The sequence below is a fragment of the Leucoraja erinacea genome, chromosome 26, assembly GCF_028641065.1.
Source record: "Leucoraja erinacea ecotype New England chromosome 26, Leri_hhj_1, whole genome shotgun sequence".
Taxonomy (NCBI): Eukaryota; Metazoa; Chordata; class Chondrichthyes; order Rajiformes; family Rajidae; genus Leucoraja; species Leucoraja erinaceus.
The window spans coordinates 15067983-15084200 of NC_073402.1; the positions used below are offsets into that span (position 1 = coordinate 15067983).

Consider the following 16218-nt stretch of genomic DNA (forward strand, 5'->3'; position numbering starts at 1 on the left):
TTCCACTCCGTTGCGTACTACACATCAGCCCATTGCATTTAGCAGGAGTGGTCTATCTTGCTCTGCTATAGGATCTTTGCTCGACACCATGAAGCACAATGCATCCCACTTGATTAGCAGCCTATTATTCAGTCCATTCACCGCTGTCTCACAGTGGCTGCAGTGTGCACTATCAACCAAAATGAGCTTAGGTTGGTTACTCACTTGTGCTGTTCCAGCAGTATCTCTAAAGCCTGTAAACCCCACCATCAAAAAAGCCAAAGGCAGCAGGTTCATTGCCACATCAGCAGTAGCAGATCTCCCTCCTCAATCCCACATCATTCTCACTGACTTTCATTGCTACTGAGTCCATGTCATAGAACTCTGCAGCCACAGCACTGTAGAAATACTGCAGCAGTTCAACAATGCAGCTCACCACAATCTTTGCAAGAACAATGGTGGAATGGACAACAAGTACTGGCCTTATGAACAGCAAAGATTATAGAGGAGCTGCTCCTCTATAATCTTTGATCAACAGTGCCCACTAGTTTGAACAAATAAATTAAAAAAGAGGGAGACTGAATGCGCGGCCCGGAGAGGGAGTGCGCGGCCCGGGGCAGCGGGAGAGGGAGTGTGGGGCCCGGGGATAAGGCCTAGTGTGTGTGAAGTTGCGGGGAGGTTTACACAACATATCACATTCATGTATGTGTGTTTCTAGACATTTTATTCTTTAACAAGAATTAACAGAATAAAATGAACTAACAGAATTATGAATCTAACCCTATATCACACACAAAAACTTTCCCCCCCCCCCCCCCCGCAATGTCAATTACCCTGCGAGTCGGGTCGGTTCCGGTTACTACAAAATCAACTCAAACACTGCTTGTGAGCCATTTAAAAAGAAATGATTTAAAATATATTAAAAAAGACAATTACCAGAGTCAAATTTTATTCTTGACAAGAAGTATGAACTGACAGAATGATGAATCTAACCCTATATCACACACACAAACTGTTCATTGATTACACTGCGAGTCGGGTCGGGTCAGGTAGGCTCCGGTTACTAAAATGGGCGGGGAAAAATGCCCAGGATCCCCTCCGTAGCGTACTACACGTCAGCCCATTGTATTTAGCAGGAGTAGCCTATCTTGCTCCGCTATAAGATCTTTGGTCTTCACTATCCTGTTGAGTTGATATTGTTCGTAAGCCTTGCAGCTCCCAAACCAGGAAATTATGCCGTAGGTCATCATGCTTTCGATGGTGCCCCTGTAGAAGGTCCTTAGATGAGCAGTAGGGAGACCTGCTTTCCTTAGTCTCCGGAGAGGGTGGAGCCACTGCTGAGCTCTTTTGATCAAAGATCTTAGAGCAGAGCAAGATGGGCCACTCCTGCGAAATACAATGGGCTGACGTGTAGTAGCTACGGAGGGGATCCTGGGCATTTTTCCCCGCCCATTTTAGTAACCGGAGCCTACCTGACCCGACCCGACTCGCAGTGTAATCAATGTTGCGGGGCAACAGTTTGTGTGTGTGATATAGGGGTAGATTCATAATTCTGTCAGTTCATACTTCTTGTCAAGAATAAAATTTGACTCTGGTAATTGTCTTTTTTAATGTTTTTTAAAACATTTCTTTTTAAATGGCTCACAAGCAGTGTTTGAGTTGACTTTGTAGTAACCGGACCCGACCAGACTCGCAGGGTAATTGACATTGCGGGGAAAGTTTTTGTGTGTGATATAGGGTTAGATTCATAATTCTGTTAGTTCATAATTCTGTTAATTCTTGTTAAATAATAAAATGTTTATAAACACACATACATGAATGTGATATAAATAAATATAATCATATAACACACGCAATTATATTTCTTCTGATCCAATGATGAACTTTATTTCAGACTAGACAAGGGACATTAAATAAGAAACATTGTAAACCTGCCCGCAACTTCACACACACTAGGCCTTATCCCCCCCCCTCCTATGCCCCTCTCCCTCGGGCAGCACACTCCATCTCCCCGCTGTCCCTCACTCACTCTCCCCGATGCCCCGGGCCCCACACTCCCTCTCCCTGGGCCCCACACTCCCTCTCCCCGGGCCTCACACTCCCGCTGCCCCGCTGGCCGGAAGCAAGATGGCGGAGCAAGATGGCGGGGACTGGTTGCTAAAATGGGTCCTATAATCACCCATGAATCTGCCCATGAGCGTACTACACGTTTGCGTGAGAGTAACCCATCTTGCTCTGCTATAAGATCTTTGCTTTTGATCACTGCTGTGGTGTTGGTCATAGAGGTCAGGTCATCCGCCAGGTGGAGTCCTAGGAACTTCACACTCCTGACCCTCTCCACAGCAGCTCCATCAATATGCAGCGGAGGGTGATGTTGTTTTCCAGCCCTCCTGAATCAATCACCATCTCCTTAGTTTTTTCCACATTGAGAGTGTGGTTGTGGGATCTGCACCATTCTGTGAGCAGCTTCACCTCCATCCTGTACGCCGACTCATTATTGTCGCTGATGAGACCCACCACTATTGTGTCATCAGCGAACTTGTTGGTATAGTTGTTACTGAGTCTAGCAGTACAGTCATGTGTAAGCAGACTAAACAGCAGGGGGCTTAGGACACAGCCTTGGGGTGAGCCAGTGCTCACAGCGATGGTTCTTGATGTCCAACTGCCCACCCTGACTGTCTGCTACCGTTGTGATAAAAGGTTAAGGACCCAGTTAGTTCGTTAGTTTGGCTGCACTACAAGGGCTTCTCTGTCCACTTCCAAAACTCTCCTTCATTGACTACATGCACTGTAGAACACAAGATGTTTTGATTTGGATTTGTTCCATTTTGCTGTTGTTTGTGAATTTATCTGACAATAAATTTTAATTTGGAATCCGATTCACTTCAATTTCTACGTTTGCTGTTCAATTGATTGTAAAAATAGTTTGTAGCTGTGTACCAGTGTTTGACAATTCAACAAATTAATTGATTTTTAACAATTACTGCTTAAATATGGGTATTCTAATGTCTTTGAAGGAAAAAGCTGCATATGCAGGAAATATGAAGCACAATCAGATATACTCAGCAGGTCAGGTGGCATTTGTGGAAAGAGAAAGAGTACATGTATCTGGTTAATCTCTCTTCACTAGAACTGGAAAAGTAAGAAAACAAATTGCAGTGAAAGGATGGGCTGGAGATGGAATGTACCCCGAGGAATTTGTAGTTGGAGACGCGCTCCACCTCAGTCCCGTTTATATGGATGGGGGTATGTCTGCCCCCTCTGACCTTCCTGAAGTCAACAATAATTTCCTTCGTCTTCTTGGAGTTGAGGACGAGGTTATTGTTGGCACACCAGGTTGTCAGGTGCTGGACCTCATCCCTGTAGGCTGACTCGTCATTGTCACTGATTAGTCCTACCACTGTGGTGTCGTCGACAAACTTAATGATGGCGTTGGAGCCATTCTTAGGGATGCAGTCATGGGTGAAGAGGGAGTAGAGGAGAGGGCTGAGCACACAGCCCTGAGGCACGCTGGTGTTCAGTGTTATAGTGGAGGAGGTGAGGTTGTTGACCCTAACAGACTGCAGTCTGTTGGTGAGGAAATCCAGTGTCCAATTGCAGAGGGAGGTGGAGATGTCAAGTCCGCTGAGTTTGGTGATCAAGCTGGCGGGGATGACAAACTCTTTGAATCACTTCCCTCTGGAAGGCGACTCCAGACTGTCAAAGCTGCCACAGCCAGACATAAAAACAGCTTTTTTTTCCACGAGTAATAGCGCTACTCAATAACCAAAAATCTCCTTTTGCTCTGGTATTTTATTTAATTCACATGTTTAATCAATAATGGTTTATTATTAATGCTTAATGTTTTATGTGTCATTCCTAACTCTCACTATATGTCATGTTGTCACTTGCGGGCAGAGCACCACGGCAAAATCCTTGTATGTGAATACTTGGCCATTAAACTTATTCATTCATTCATCTGCATGTTCCTGAGTCTCCAAAAGAAAGTAGGGAATTGACAACCTTTTCAATTGGTTGGTATGATGCTTTAAATAAAGTAGTTGCACAAGTTTTGTAAGAAAACAATAGAACGCACTTCACATATTGTGCAAACTATGTGGTAATGTTGATTCCAGTTTAGAAACTGTTGTTAAGTTTTTGTTTCTTCAGAAATCTACCCGGATGCCCAACAAACTTTTGGCAGCATATCCGAAGATAAGTTTCATTTCCTATTTTCACAGAACAGCACTTTTGTAACTCTACTGTTTCTGCTGCAAATTACTAAATATTTGTGGTTGTATTCTTAATACAATCCCCCCCACCCCCCCCCCCACCCCCCCCCCACCATCCCCCCCCCCCCCCCCCCCCCCCCCCTCCCACCCACCATCCCCTGCCCCTCAGACGTAATTCTATCTGCCACATCTCTCCTTTGCATTTTACTCTGGTTACCTTCTGGCTCTGTGGCTTCATCTTAAAAACTATAACAATGCATGGTGATTACTGATATACAAACGAAAATGCCAATGATTATCATCCTTATAGACCAAGACGCCACAAATATGGATTTGACATTAAGAGCGTTTGCCAGCATCATGAAGGCCTGTGTGGCGATGATTTGAGGAGGCACTGTGGTGCAGCGGTAGAGTTGCTGCCTTACAGCGACAGAGACCCCTAGTGTGTAGGATACAAAACTGGGGATAACATACAACTTGTGTACGGGTGATCGCTGGTCACACGGACTTGGTTTTCATGCTGTAACTCTCAACTAAACTGTCTTCATCCAGTTCAAAAGAGGTTGAGAAGCAATCAAATGAAACGTGACCACTGCTGAGGTCTTTAGAATAGGGAATGGCATTATGATTTATGTAGGTATCCTTTGCCCACTCTCAATGTTGGTGAGCCAATAAGGAAAAGTTGTCTTTTACAGGTAAAACTGGTCATATTAGCTGCCTGAAAGAGCCACACATTCAGACTAAATTAAAGTTATGATTTTTCTCCAAAGCCTGCCACCAGTTTTGCCCCAAATCTAAATAAAGGAAATGTTGAGGAGTTTTGCAGGAGATTGTTATCCATGGGAAGGGTATATGGTGCAATATACTCTGCACAAGACATAAGGAGCATTTTGTTGAGAATACCGTCAGTTTACTATGTCCAGAGAGAGCCCCAATGGTTGTGGACCAAATATGCTTTCACTGCCTTGCAATATTGCGTCCATATACCTCAATTTAAATTACTATTAGCTTTTACATCTGTGGTTATACAACTTGGTCCAGAAACAAAGTAAACAGTAGCTGAAGATAGACACAAAATGGCCTGGCAGAATAGAATGGCCTTGGAGATGCTACTAGCAGACAAGGGAGGAGTATGTGTAATGTTTGGATCATCTTGTTGTACCTTTATTCCAAATAATACCACACCTGATAGGTCAGTCTCCAGGGCCCTGGCTGGACTCACTTCACTGGCAGAGGAATTGGCTGAGAATTCAGGAGTCGTCACCTCCTGGACACGGTTCCTGGACTCATGGTTCGGGAAATGGAAAAATGTTGTTATTTCTGCACTAACCGCTTTCATAGTCATTGCAGGGGTACTGGTCTGCCTGGGCTGCTGCATCATTCCCTGTGGGAGAGGATTCCCCCAGCGACTGATTGAAACGGAGGTTACACAGAAAAGCTGGAGAAACTCAGCGGGTGCAGCAGCATCTATGGAGCGAAGGAAATTTTCCTTCGCTCCATAGATGCTGCTGCACCCGCTGAGTTTCTCCAGCTTTTCTGTGTAACCTTCGATTCTCCAGCATCTGCAGTTCCCTGATTGAAACGGCCCTCACTAATTCAATTCAATTCAAAGCACTTTATTCGTCCCCGAGGGGCAATTTAAAAAGGCGCATTACAGTAGCTTTTTAAAAAGGGACACACTCAACAAACATAAGCAGCACGCATACAGCGATAGTGATGTCATTTCTAAGAAAATGACTATGTTATACGAACTAATACCAACCAAAGCAGAAGAGAGACAATGCTATGAAATTGAATTGAGAGAAACATTCCTGACTGATTGAACCCTCACGAATGATCGAACTGCAGAAAGTCGAGAGAACATGTGGATCTGTGAAGAAACTTGGGGACTTCAACTCGAAGGACATCAATTTGTTTTAGATTATAATTCAGTAGATTTGTATAAAGAGGAGGAAAATGATGGAAACATTTATGTAACTATTTCCTTGTGTATTCTATCTGTGTCTGCACAAGATTGTTTACCAAAACTGCCTAGGGCACAAGTAATTGACAGGTCTCGGAGATTAAGAGTCTATCACAGAACTTGCAGAACGGCTATTCTTGCTCCGGTGTAATTTTCCACAGCTAAATGTTATTTCCTTTGAACTCTGAGTGTCCTTGTTCATTACCATTTGTCTGGATGCTTTTTGTCTAAATCAATGTATAAAAGAGATGGTTTTCAGCATTAGCTCAGAGAGGACTCCCACAGACACTTGGGCTCTGTGTGACTCTCTCTCTCTCACAATAAAGTTTGTTCAGTTACTACCTCTGTTTTTGTAATAGTCTTTGTTGCAAAATTTCTAACAGGGATCAGCGATAGTGATGTCATTGAATGTCAGAGCATATTAAGAACAACTCTGGGAGAGCGAGTCCCGTATGTTTTTCAAACATTGCACTGAGATAATGGAAGAAATCGACAGGAGGTCAAGGTCTGAATTCAAAAACCAAGGACATGCATGGAACACTAAAGAAAGTTCAGTATCTGAGGTTCAATTGACCAGATCCACAAATGGTGCAGCTGTTAGAGTTGCTGCCTTCCAATGCCAGAATTCTAGGTTTGATCCTGACCTCAGATCCCGTTTGCACAAATTCCATACAATCTCACTGTGACCGTGTGGGCTTCCTCTGGGTGTTTTGGTTTAATCCCACAATCCCAAGAGACTTGCGGATTTGTAGGTTAATTGACCTCTGTAAAACTGCCTCTAGTGTGTAGAGAGTGAATGGAAAAGTGGGATAATATCCAACTAATATGAACGGGTGAACGATGATCAGCATGATGGGCCAAAGAACATGTTTTCATGCTATACCTCTAAAATGGAAGTACAATTTCCCAGATGTGGCAACACCAATCTCAAACTCTACTCATAATCTCTCCATTTCTCAAGAGCAACATTCAAGCTCAGAGACCCTTGTAGCTTTCTATTAATACTCCTTAAATTACTCACACACTTAGCAAGCATTAATAATCTAAAGCAATCAGAGACAAAAAATCTCTGTATTATCACATGCTTTCTAATTACTACAGTCCATTTTCATAAATTACATTTCACACACTTATGGACATACCTAGTAAAAGATTTTTTACTAGAGAACTGAATGAAATTTCAGTTATCGATTGCAACAAACAAACATAAAATAATCTAACTTGCCTAGTAAAATCGCGTTTTAAAAACCAATTACTAGCCCCCCATCTAAACATTAACATTTTTAAATAGCGCCAAAAATTGCGCAATAAACAAGGGCTGGGGCAGATTCAAACTTCAATTAAGATCTAAACTATCCATTTCTTAATAAATGATTAACATTTACCCAAGTGTTAATTTAAATAATTCACAATAAAACATGCAACGACGATTCAGGTAGGCGCTTTTGCAACATACCTACCCAAAATGAAATTCATTGTGCTTAAAAAGCCCTTTTTAATGTAAAAATAAGGTACTGGCTTATACAACCCTGCTCCAGAATCAGGTGAGTGACAATCCAGCCCAATAATATTTTGCGTCAATGTTATTTAAACATCCCAAGCCTAGTAAAAATCTTTGGGGAAACAGCGCAAAACAGGGGGGCTCTCACTTAAGGTTTTTTACTGAAAGCATTGTGCTTCTGAGGCTGGTTAGCTCCAGAATCAGTGGACAATCCAGCCCAATATCGTCAATGATTTAACATCCCAAGGCTCTTTGGGGAAGCAAAACAGGGCTCTCACTTAATTTTTTTTCGCCGTTGCCAGCCGGGTAACCTTGGCAGCTTTTTAGGTTGCCGAATGACAGTTTACGTGGTCATTTAGGTGGACGTGCAGCAAAATTATAATACAGTATCTCAACTTTTTTTACACGTTGCAATGAATGCAATTTCTATTTTTTCTTTCCACTTGCAAACAAAAATGTGGTTGGATTATTCAGCGTATGATCAACCTATTGTCAATAAATCCTGGACCATGGTAACATATATTCATCATGACATGGCCATAGCATGTGTCTTTGCCTCTTCAACCTTCAATCATCAATCTCTGTTGTGCCAAGTCACAGCAAGGTAAGTTGATAAAGAATTGAATCGATCTGTTTGATACCTTTGAAAGTAGATGCAGTAACATCAAGAGGGGAAAAATAGATACATAATATCCCTTCTGCTCTAGGATTTTGTAATTTAAAAGAAATAAAGAGGATGGGAGTGTCCTTTGATTTTCTTTTTCTTGTAACATACTTGTTACTGTTTTATTATTACCTGACCAGACCTATACCATACTTTTGAATGTACATGGTACTTCTTTTACTCTGTGCCCACTAAGAAGATGAGTCATGGAAGTAGGTGACTATATTGAATCAATCTTGAATGGAACTTGGCAAGTGTCCAGCAGGGCAATAAAAATGGCTGAAGTGGTTATTTATTTATTTTTGGTGGGGGGGGGGGGGGATATCAAAGTTAAATGACCAGAAACATTATATTTGTGAAAACTTGTGTAACTATTCTGCTTGATATTTAAACCATCTCCTGAAAAGCAAAGTAAAGACACAGCTGTTCAAATACTTCTAAAAGTCACTTTAATTGTCATCTGAGTCACTCTTGAGCAGAGCATCCTCCTCATCAGACTTGTCACTGTCAGGGTGAGGTCGCGAGGCAGATGCTGCAGCTGAGTCTTCTCCTGTGTCAGGCCTCCTTTCCCACATCCCTCCTGCATGCCACAAGTTGATGGCTGGCTGGGGATCAAAGTCCTTGATGTTACTGGCCTGCAGCATGATGAGGAGCTGGTCCTTCACCTGGTCGTCCTGGAGGGAACTTCTGATTGTGGTCTTCAGCTACTTCAGCCGGCTGAAGACTCGCTCAGCCTCAGCTGAACTTGCCGGTATGGTAAGGATGAGGTCAAGGAGGGTGCAGATGTTGGGTAGCTCTTCTGGTGTGGGACTTTAGGAACATCATGCTGTATCACAACAACCCTTTCAGCAACATGACTGTTACTTGGCACTACACTGGAGCATTAGGGGGAGATTCAATGTCCAAATTTCGGGGTGGGTTTTTGATGAAAAAGTGGGGAGGACTGGCAAGCCAGAGACAGAGACAGAGAGAGACAGAAAGGGCAGAGGCAGAGATAGACAGAGACGGAGACAGAGACAGATAGAAAGACAGGGACAGTGACAGGTACATGGATAGGACAGGTTTGGAGGGATATGGACCAAACGCGGGCAGGTGGCTTTGCAGTTTCTCTCCCCCTCCCGTGGGTTAGGGATTTAAGGGCCTGTCCCACTTGGGCGACATTTTCGGTGACAGCCTGAAAAGAGGTTGTCAGGTAGTGGTCGGGTCGTGACGCGTTGTGACGCATGTAATGACAGGCGGTGTCTCCCTGTTGCCCCACGATTTTGGAATGTTCAAAATCCAGGGGCGACATTTGGGTGTCGTGCGCTGTGTCACACGCTGACGTATGCTGCCCTGTTAGTGACACCTGGTTAGGGTTAGGGACCACAGATGGGCTGTAAAATATTCTTCCTTCAATGCATGGATTTTAAACATTAATATATTACATTTAATACAATAAAATCAATTGTGCAAATGAAAAGATGTCTGAATCGTTCAGTTTTATCTTGCATTGGTCCGCTTCCAGATCCAAATCACCATCTCTAAATTTCCACAGGGATGGATTCAGTGAGTGTAGACTGAACTCCCTTCTACCCCCCTCTTCCCCCCTCCGTCCCCATCCCTCCTTCTCCAATCCCACCCTTCTTCCCTTACTCCCCTCTTCCTCCTCCCCGCTGCCACTCTTCTCCCCCTTCTCCACTCTCCCCCCTTCCCTCACATCCCCTTTTCCCCCTCTCCCTCCCTTCTCCCATCACCCCCCTCCCCCCACTTTCCCTGACGCCCCCCATTTGTGGACCCAGCCTGTGACAGCTAGATCCCACTAATAGTACTGCACAAAGTCTACTTCACATCATCTGTTTTAGTAACATTGACTATGGGATAAATGCAGACTTTTGGAACACCCCCCTCTGCCCCCTCGCCTTGCTTCAAAATGGGTGCTGGGTATTTAGACTCAGTGGCCAGAGACCATTGGGAAAGAGATCTGCCTCTGGGACAACTCGTGGCCAAAAGTTTAGTTCCCATGCAGAATATTGGGGGATCGAGTCCAGTGACTGTTTTACGTGGGTTAGACACTGACGCTCCGCAGTCGCTGAAATAAATCGCAAAGTGGGACAGGCCCTTTAAGGGAACAACAGCAACAGAACAATTTGCAGCGGTGTCGAGCGCCAATCCGTTGCCTGGGCCGCTGGTTCACAAACAAGCAGCAACTCCACAGGGCAAGGCAGGGAACAAGGATAAGGTAGAAGTTCTCTGAGAAACGCCGGTACAGTTTGCATCAGGCCGTCTGCTGTCCACGTCAGCTAAACTCAGCCAAACTTCCCTTCGCTTGCCAAGCCGGGAAAAATGACACGGCTTTTAGGTTGCCTGGTGGGACTTTAGGTGGCCATTGGCAACCGGGCAACCGTTAATTTCGAGCCCTGCAAGACCTACGGAGCCACATTCATAAATTCTAGGAGCAGAATTAGGCAATTCGACCCATCCAATAAACTCTGCCATTCAATCATGGCTGATCTAGCTTTCCCTCTCAACCCCATTCTCATGCCTTCTCCCCATAACCCCTCACACCCTAACATTAGATGTTAGAACAGTTTGTAGAGATATCATCAACACCATATTAATTTTTCCCCAATGACTTCATATACTGAGATAGAATATTGTGATATAACTTTTTTTTATTTTGCATTCATCTAGAATCACTCTTGAACAGTAGCATTGAAGAAAAACGTGAATGTTAACAACATTTTCAAAAGTCTCCATTCGACCTCTGTCAATGTTATTGCATCAATTGGATGAGAAAGGGAACCTTGCAATGTTTATTGTGGTACAGACTATTGTTCATCCTTTGAAATTAACAAATTAACAATATGATGATCCAGAACAGATAATTTTATTCTCAGAATGGATCATGCAAAAACACATTGGAATTGCATTTAGTGATAAACTTACACAAAACGCCACCCCTTCAACTTTGTAACACAATGTTCATCTGAAGACTCCATGATATATATTTTGGCAGCATAGCCAAGACCAGCGCCCACGCTCGCCAGGGCAACCTTTGCACTTGCAGTTAATCCAACGGCTCCTTGAAGAATAAAAGAAAAATATAATTGTCATATTTTCCCCGACATAGAAAGACTTCACGACTTATTCAGCATAATAAGTTAATGCCAGTTCAGAGATTAGTTTAGAGGCACAGCATGGAAACAGGCCCTTCGGCCCACCGACCATCGATCAAACATTGTAAGTTTGATGTTATCCCACTTTCTCATCCACTTCCTACACACTAGGGGCAATTTACAGAGGCCAATCAACCTATAAACCCGCACGTCTGTGGGATGTGGGAGGAAACCCATGTGAGCACAGGGAGAACGTGCAAACTCCACACAAACAACACGAGAGGTCAGAATTGAGCCCAGTGTCTCTGGTTCTGTGTGGCAACAACTCCCATTCCCCAACAGCCCATGTCCACATGACATTTGCTCCACAATTTTCCTGCCATCCACTAAGATCTGGAGCTTATGATAGATAGATAGATAGATAGATAGATAGATAGATAGATAGATAGATAGATAGATAGATAGATAGATAGATAGATAGATAGATAGATAGATAGATAGATAGATAGATAGATAGATAGAAACATAGAAATTAGGTGCAGGAGTAGGCCATTCGGCCCTTCGAGCCTGCACCGCCATTCAATATGATCATGGCTGATCATCCAACTCAGTATCCCATACCTGCCTTCTCTCCATACCCCCTGATCCCCTTAGCCACAAGGGCCACATCTAACTCCCTCTTAAATATAGCCAATGAACTGGCCTCAACTAGCCTGTCCAACCCCTTAAGAATTTTGTACGTTTCTATAAGATCCCCTCTCAATCTTCTAAATTCTAGAGAGTATAAACCAAGTCTATCCAGTCTTTCTTCATAAGACAGTCCTGACATCCCAGGAATCAGTCTGGTGAACCGTCTCTGCACTCCCTCTATGGCAATAATGTCCTTCCTCAGATTTGGAGACCAAAACTGTACGTAATACTCCAGGTGTGGTCTCACCAAGACCCTGTACAACTGCAGTAGAACCTCTCTGCTCCTATACTCAAATCCTTTTGCAATGAAAGCTAACATACCATTCGCTTTCTTTACTGCCTGCTGCACCTGCATGCCTACCTTCAATGACTGGTGTACCATGACACCCAGGTCTCGCTGCATCGCCCCCTTTCCCAATCGGCCACCATTTAGATAATAATAGAAGATAGAATTTTATTTGCCACACAACCAGGGTCGGTGGTATTTGGGTTGTCAGCAGCGGTACAATAATAAAGAACACACAACCATAATAAAATGTAACACAAACATCCACCACGGCACTCATCACTGTGGTGGAAGGCACAGAGCTTGGTCAGACCTCCTCCATTTTCCCCTGTGGTCGGGACCTCCACCTCTGCAGCCGTTGTTGCGGGCGTCCAGATCGTAAGGGACAAAGTCAAAGTCAAGGTAAGTCCAGGATCGTCTCTTCACCACCGGAGACCGCGGCTTCAGGTTGGTGTAGGCCGCAGGCCGGCGGTCGAAGATTTAAGGTTCCCGCCGCGCCGCAGCAAGAAGCACCGCAGACCGCAGGGCCGATGGTCGAAGCTCCCCTCCAGGGGTGATGGTAAGTCCATGCCGGGCCCGTGGTAGAAGTTGGCCGCGGGCCGGCAGTGATGGCTTCTTCTTCCCCCGGGTCCCCCACGAGGGATCCCGGGCTGTAGACGCCGCGCCAGCTGGAGCTGTGCAGACCGCGGCTTCAGGCTGCCGGCTGCCCCGGGCCAGCGAAACGGAGCACTCCCCTCCAGCGAGGGCTCACCCGCTCCGCGCCGAGAGTCCACGCTGCGCCCGCCGTTGAAGCCCCGGGCGCGTCTCCGGGAAAGGCCGTGCCGATCCTTGCTGTTAGGCCACGGGGGAGGCGACCTGGAAAAAGTTGCCTCTCCGTGGAGGAGGCGACCGAAGCGATTTCCCCCTTACCCCCCCCCCATACAAAACACACAAAGAAACATTAAAAAAACATAATTTAACACATACTAAAAAAAAAAAAAAACCCGCGGTGGGTGTGATCTGTGACGCGCTTTTGGTAACATAAAATGTAGTTGTTTCAAGTGCTTGATTCAGTGTTTTTACTGAAACTAGACTCGGGGGGGGGGCGGGGGGGAAGCTTAGAAACGAGCAATTATCAACATCTGCAGCTGTTGGTAGTGATCCCTCGGTTATATGCAATTCCAAGCTTATTTTGCTTACATTTAACACTAGCTTGGGCTTCGAAGCATGGTCCAAGTGACAGTCGTGGTGTCAAGCATAAGCACATTTAATATTTGTTGTATTTAGGTTTCTGGCAGTCCATGATGTATCAGAGACATGGGAGAGGAATAATGAGTGGGTCAGAGGTGCAATGTTGTATCATTATTACGTGACCTCAGTTTATCCAGCAAAATGGATAATCCGGAAAGACCTTGGAACAAAGGGTGCCAGAAAATCGGTGGTGGACATGTTTTTGCATAATCCCGGAATAATTAAAATCTGGATTTTATTCCTGCACTTAGTGTTTATGCACAACAGCAAACACTTACAGGAGCTGGTCAACAGGATGGATGTACAATGCAGCGTTCACTTGAGACCAGTGGGCAATGCTTTTGCATGTGTTTAGTGAAGGTGAGCAAGGATGAAGAAGTATGGAACTGCAGATGCTGATTTACAAAAAAATAGGACACCAGGTGCTGGAGTAATTCAGCAGGTCAGGCAGCATCTCTGGAAAACATCAGACTGAAGAATTATCCCGACCAGAAATGACAACTATGTATGTTCTCCAGAGATGCTGCCTGACACGCTGGATAATTCAGCAGTTTGTCTCTTTTTTTTCTGACCTAAGTTGAATTATTTCCCTTCTGCTATATTCGGTGCTGCACTCCATTTCTGATATTCAATGACAGTGAAAAGCACATCAATGCCAGGGATTCAACATGAATGTTTTCTCTTTATCACTCTTAAAATTATCTCTCTCTCTATTCGTCCTTTTATGCATTTTCTGATTTAAAATGAGCAATCTAATGAACGGCAACATTTTGTTATCAAATGTTTTTGCTTTTACTTGGTATTTTACCAGTTCCACTTTGAATGAAAAAAGTCAGAGGAATATTTTGATTAGGCTGCCCACTCAGCTATATTAACTATGCTGCTAATTACTGTTTATCAATATCCACATTAAATAACTAACTGAGGAACGTCTGATCCTCAAAAACCTCAGCCACATACCTATACTTGTAACTGGAGGGATAGCTTATGTCATTGTGCCAGTGATTAAATTTAGAACAATATTCAGCATTGATTTACTCAATTTTCTTAATAAAAAGCATTAAATCATACCGGCAGACTGCAAAATTGCCACAACACCACCTGCCGCTGTTGCTCCTCCATTCATACCAGCAAACAAGGACATCATACTTGCTGCTGGAGATCCAGCTGATATTCCAGCGGCAGTGAACCCGAGTGCCCCGATAACATGCGGGGCAGCAACCACTACAATAACTGCAAAGTAGGACATAAAGTGAGGTGTTAAGAGAACTAAAAATGTGTGTGATAACACACCAATGCTTTTGGGCTGTTGGCTGCCACCAATGAGAATTTAAGAGTCAACCATATTTGGTGGATCTGGAGACCAGATAAAAAGGGTAGATTTCCCCTAAAGGACTTTGGTGAATTATTTATTTTGTGGCGATTAGTAATGCGAAATAATGCCTTTGATCAATTCCAGTTTGTTAATTGACTTTGAATGGAGGGACGTGAACTGTAATGTCTAGATCATTAACCAACTATTATAACCACTGTGCCACCATCTTTGAATGCCAATTGATAATGTGACATCCAGTTGAGGTGCAATTATTGGAGTGCTAGGGGAAATCTAATTTGGCAAAGGGCTTATTCTTTAGATGAGATAAGGCTTCAAATTAACCATTTGCTTCCACAGTGCAACAGAAGATGTCACATATAATGAACAGCAGTTGGCAGGGAGTACTGCTCTGGGCAACATTTCTCACGAAATAAATGCCACAGGTAGTTATTTGTTCATTTCCTATTCATGAGCCATTTCCACCCACAAATTGGTTGCTACATCTGCTTTGGTAACAAGAGTGACTGCGTGTAAACACTTTGAGAGAGATCAAGAAAATGACATAAGGTTTATCAATGTAAGCCGTTTATGTACCTGCTCCTCCAGCAACCCAGGCAACTCTTGACCAATCTGTAAATGCAAGGATCAAATACAAACATTAGTCAAGTATTCAACAAGACCAAATACAAGATTCTCATTTGACCTGGAGCGGACAAAATGTGTAGGAAAGAAGAAGGGTCTCGACCCGAAATGTCACCCAATATTGTCCCGCTGAATTACTCCAGCATTTTGTGTCTACCTTCTCATTCTCAGTATCCCTACAAGCGGTTTGCTGAAACCGGATCAGGTCAAGGACCAAGCCGGCCATTCAATGTGCGCAGCTGGCGCACTCCAGCAGGGACATGGGCGAACATGCCTTTTCCCACCAGAACCACGGCACAGAAAATTCCACCGTGACCATGGAGGTAGGTGGGTCTGGTTCTTGTCGGAACATATTGAGTGAGAGTCACCTACAAGTTGGGGGGAGATTACACTTGTTTCTGAAGGAATGGTATGGGATAACATCAGATTTGTTTATACTGCACAGTATACAATGGTTTCGAATTGAATTCCTTCCCAATCTGCTTCCACCCACACAGCATAGACCAAGCTGGGCACTCATTTTCTCTCTAAAGAGAATTTGGTGGTTCAAGCTGAAATTGAAAAGTTATATAAAAAAGGGGTAATTGAGAAGGCAGTTTATCAACCTCATCAATTCATGTTTAATATCTTTCCTAGGCCAAA

General features: G+C 44.0%; 1 protein-coding gene across 13 annotated transcripts in view; it reads right to left on the reverse strand.

Moving 5' to 3' along the window:
- The window catches only part of LOC129709676 (interferon alpha-inducible protein 27-like protein 2B), a 46580-nt gene that overhangs the window by 19609 nt on the left and 10753 nt on the right, over positions 1–16218 (reverse strand). For 10 of the 13 annotated variants that reach the window (XM_055656189.1, XM_055656185.1, XM_055656188.1 and 7 more), the window contains 3 exons: positions 15529–15564; positions 14691–14852; positions 10952–11379 (listed from right to left, as the gene is read on the reverse strand). In XM_055656189.1, coding sequence (XP_055512164.1) covers positions 11240–11379; positions 14691–14852; positions 15529–15564 — 338 coding nt within the window. In that variant the 3' untranslated portion in view covers positions 10952–11239. Of the gene's footprint in view, positions 1–10951; positions 11380–14690; positions 14853–15528; positions 15565–16218 lie in introns of those variants that run through there. The other 3 variants (XM_055656179.1, XM_055656187.1, XM_055656180.1) reach the window with 3 other exon arrangements.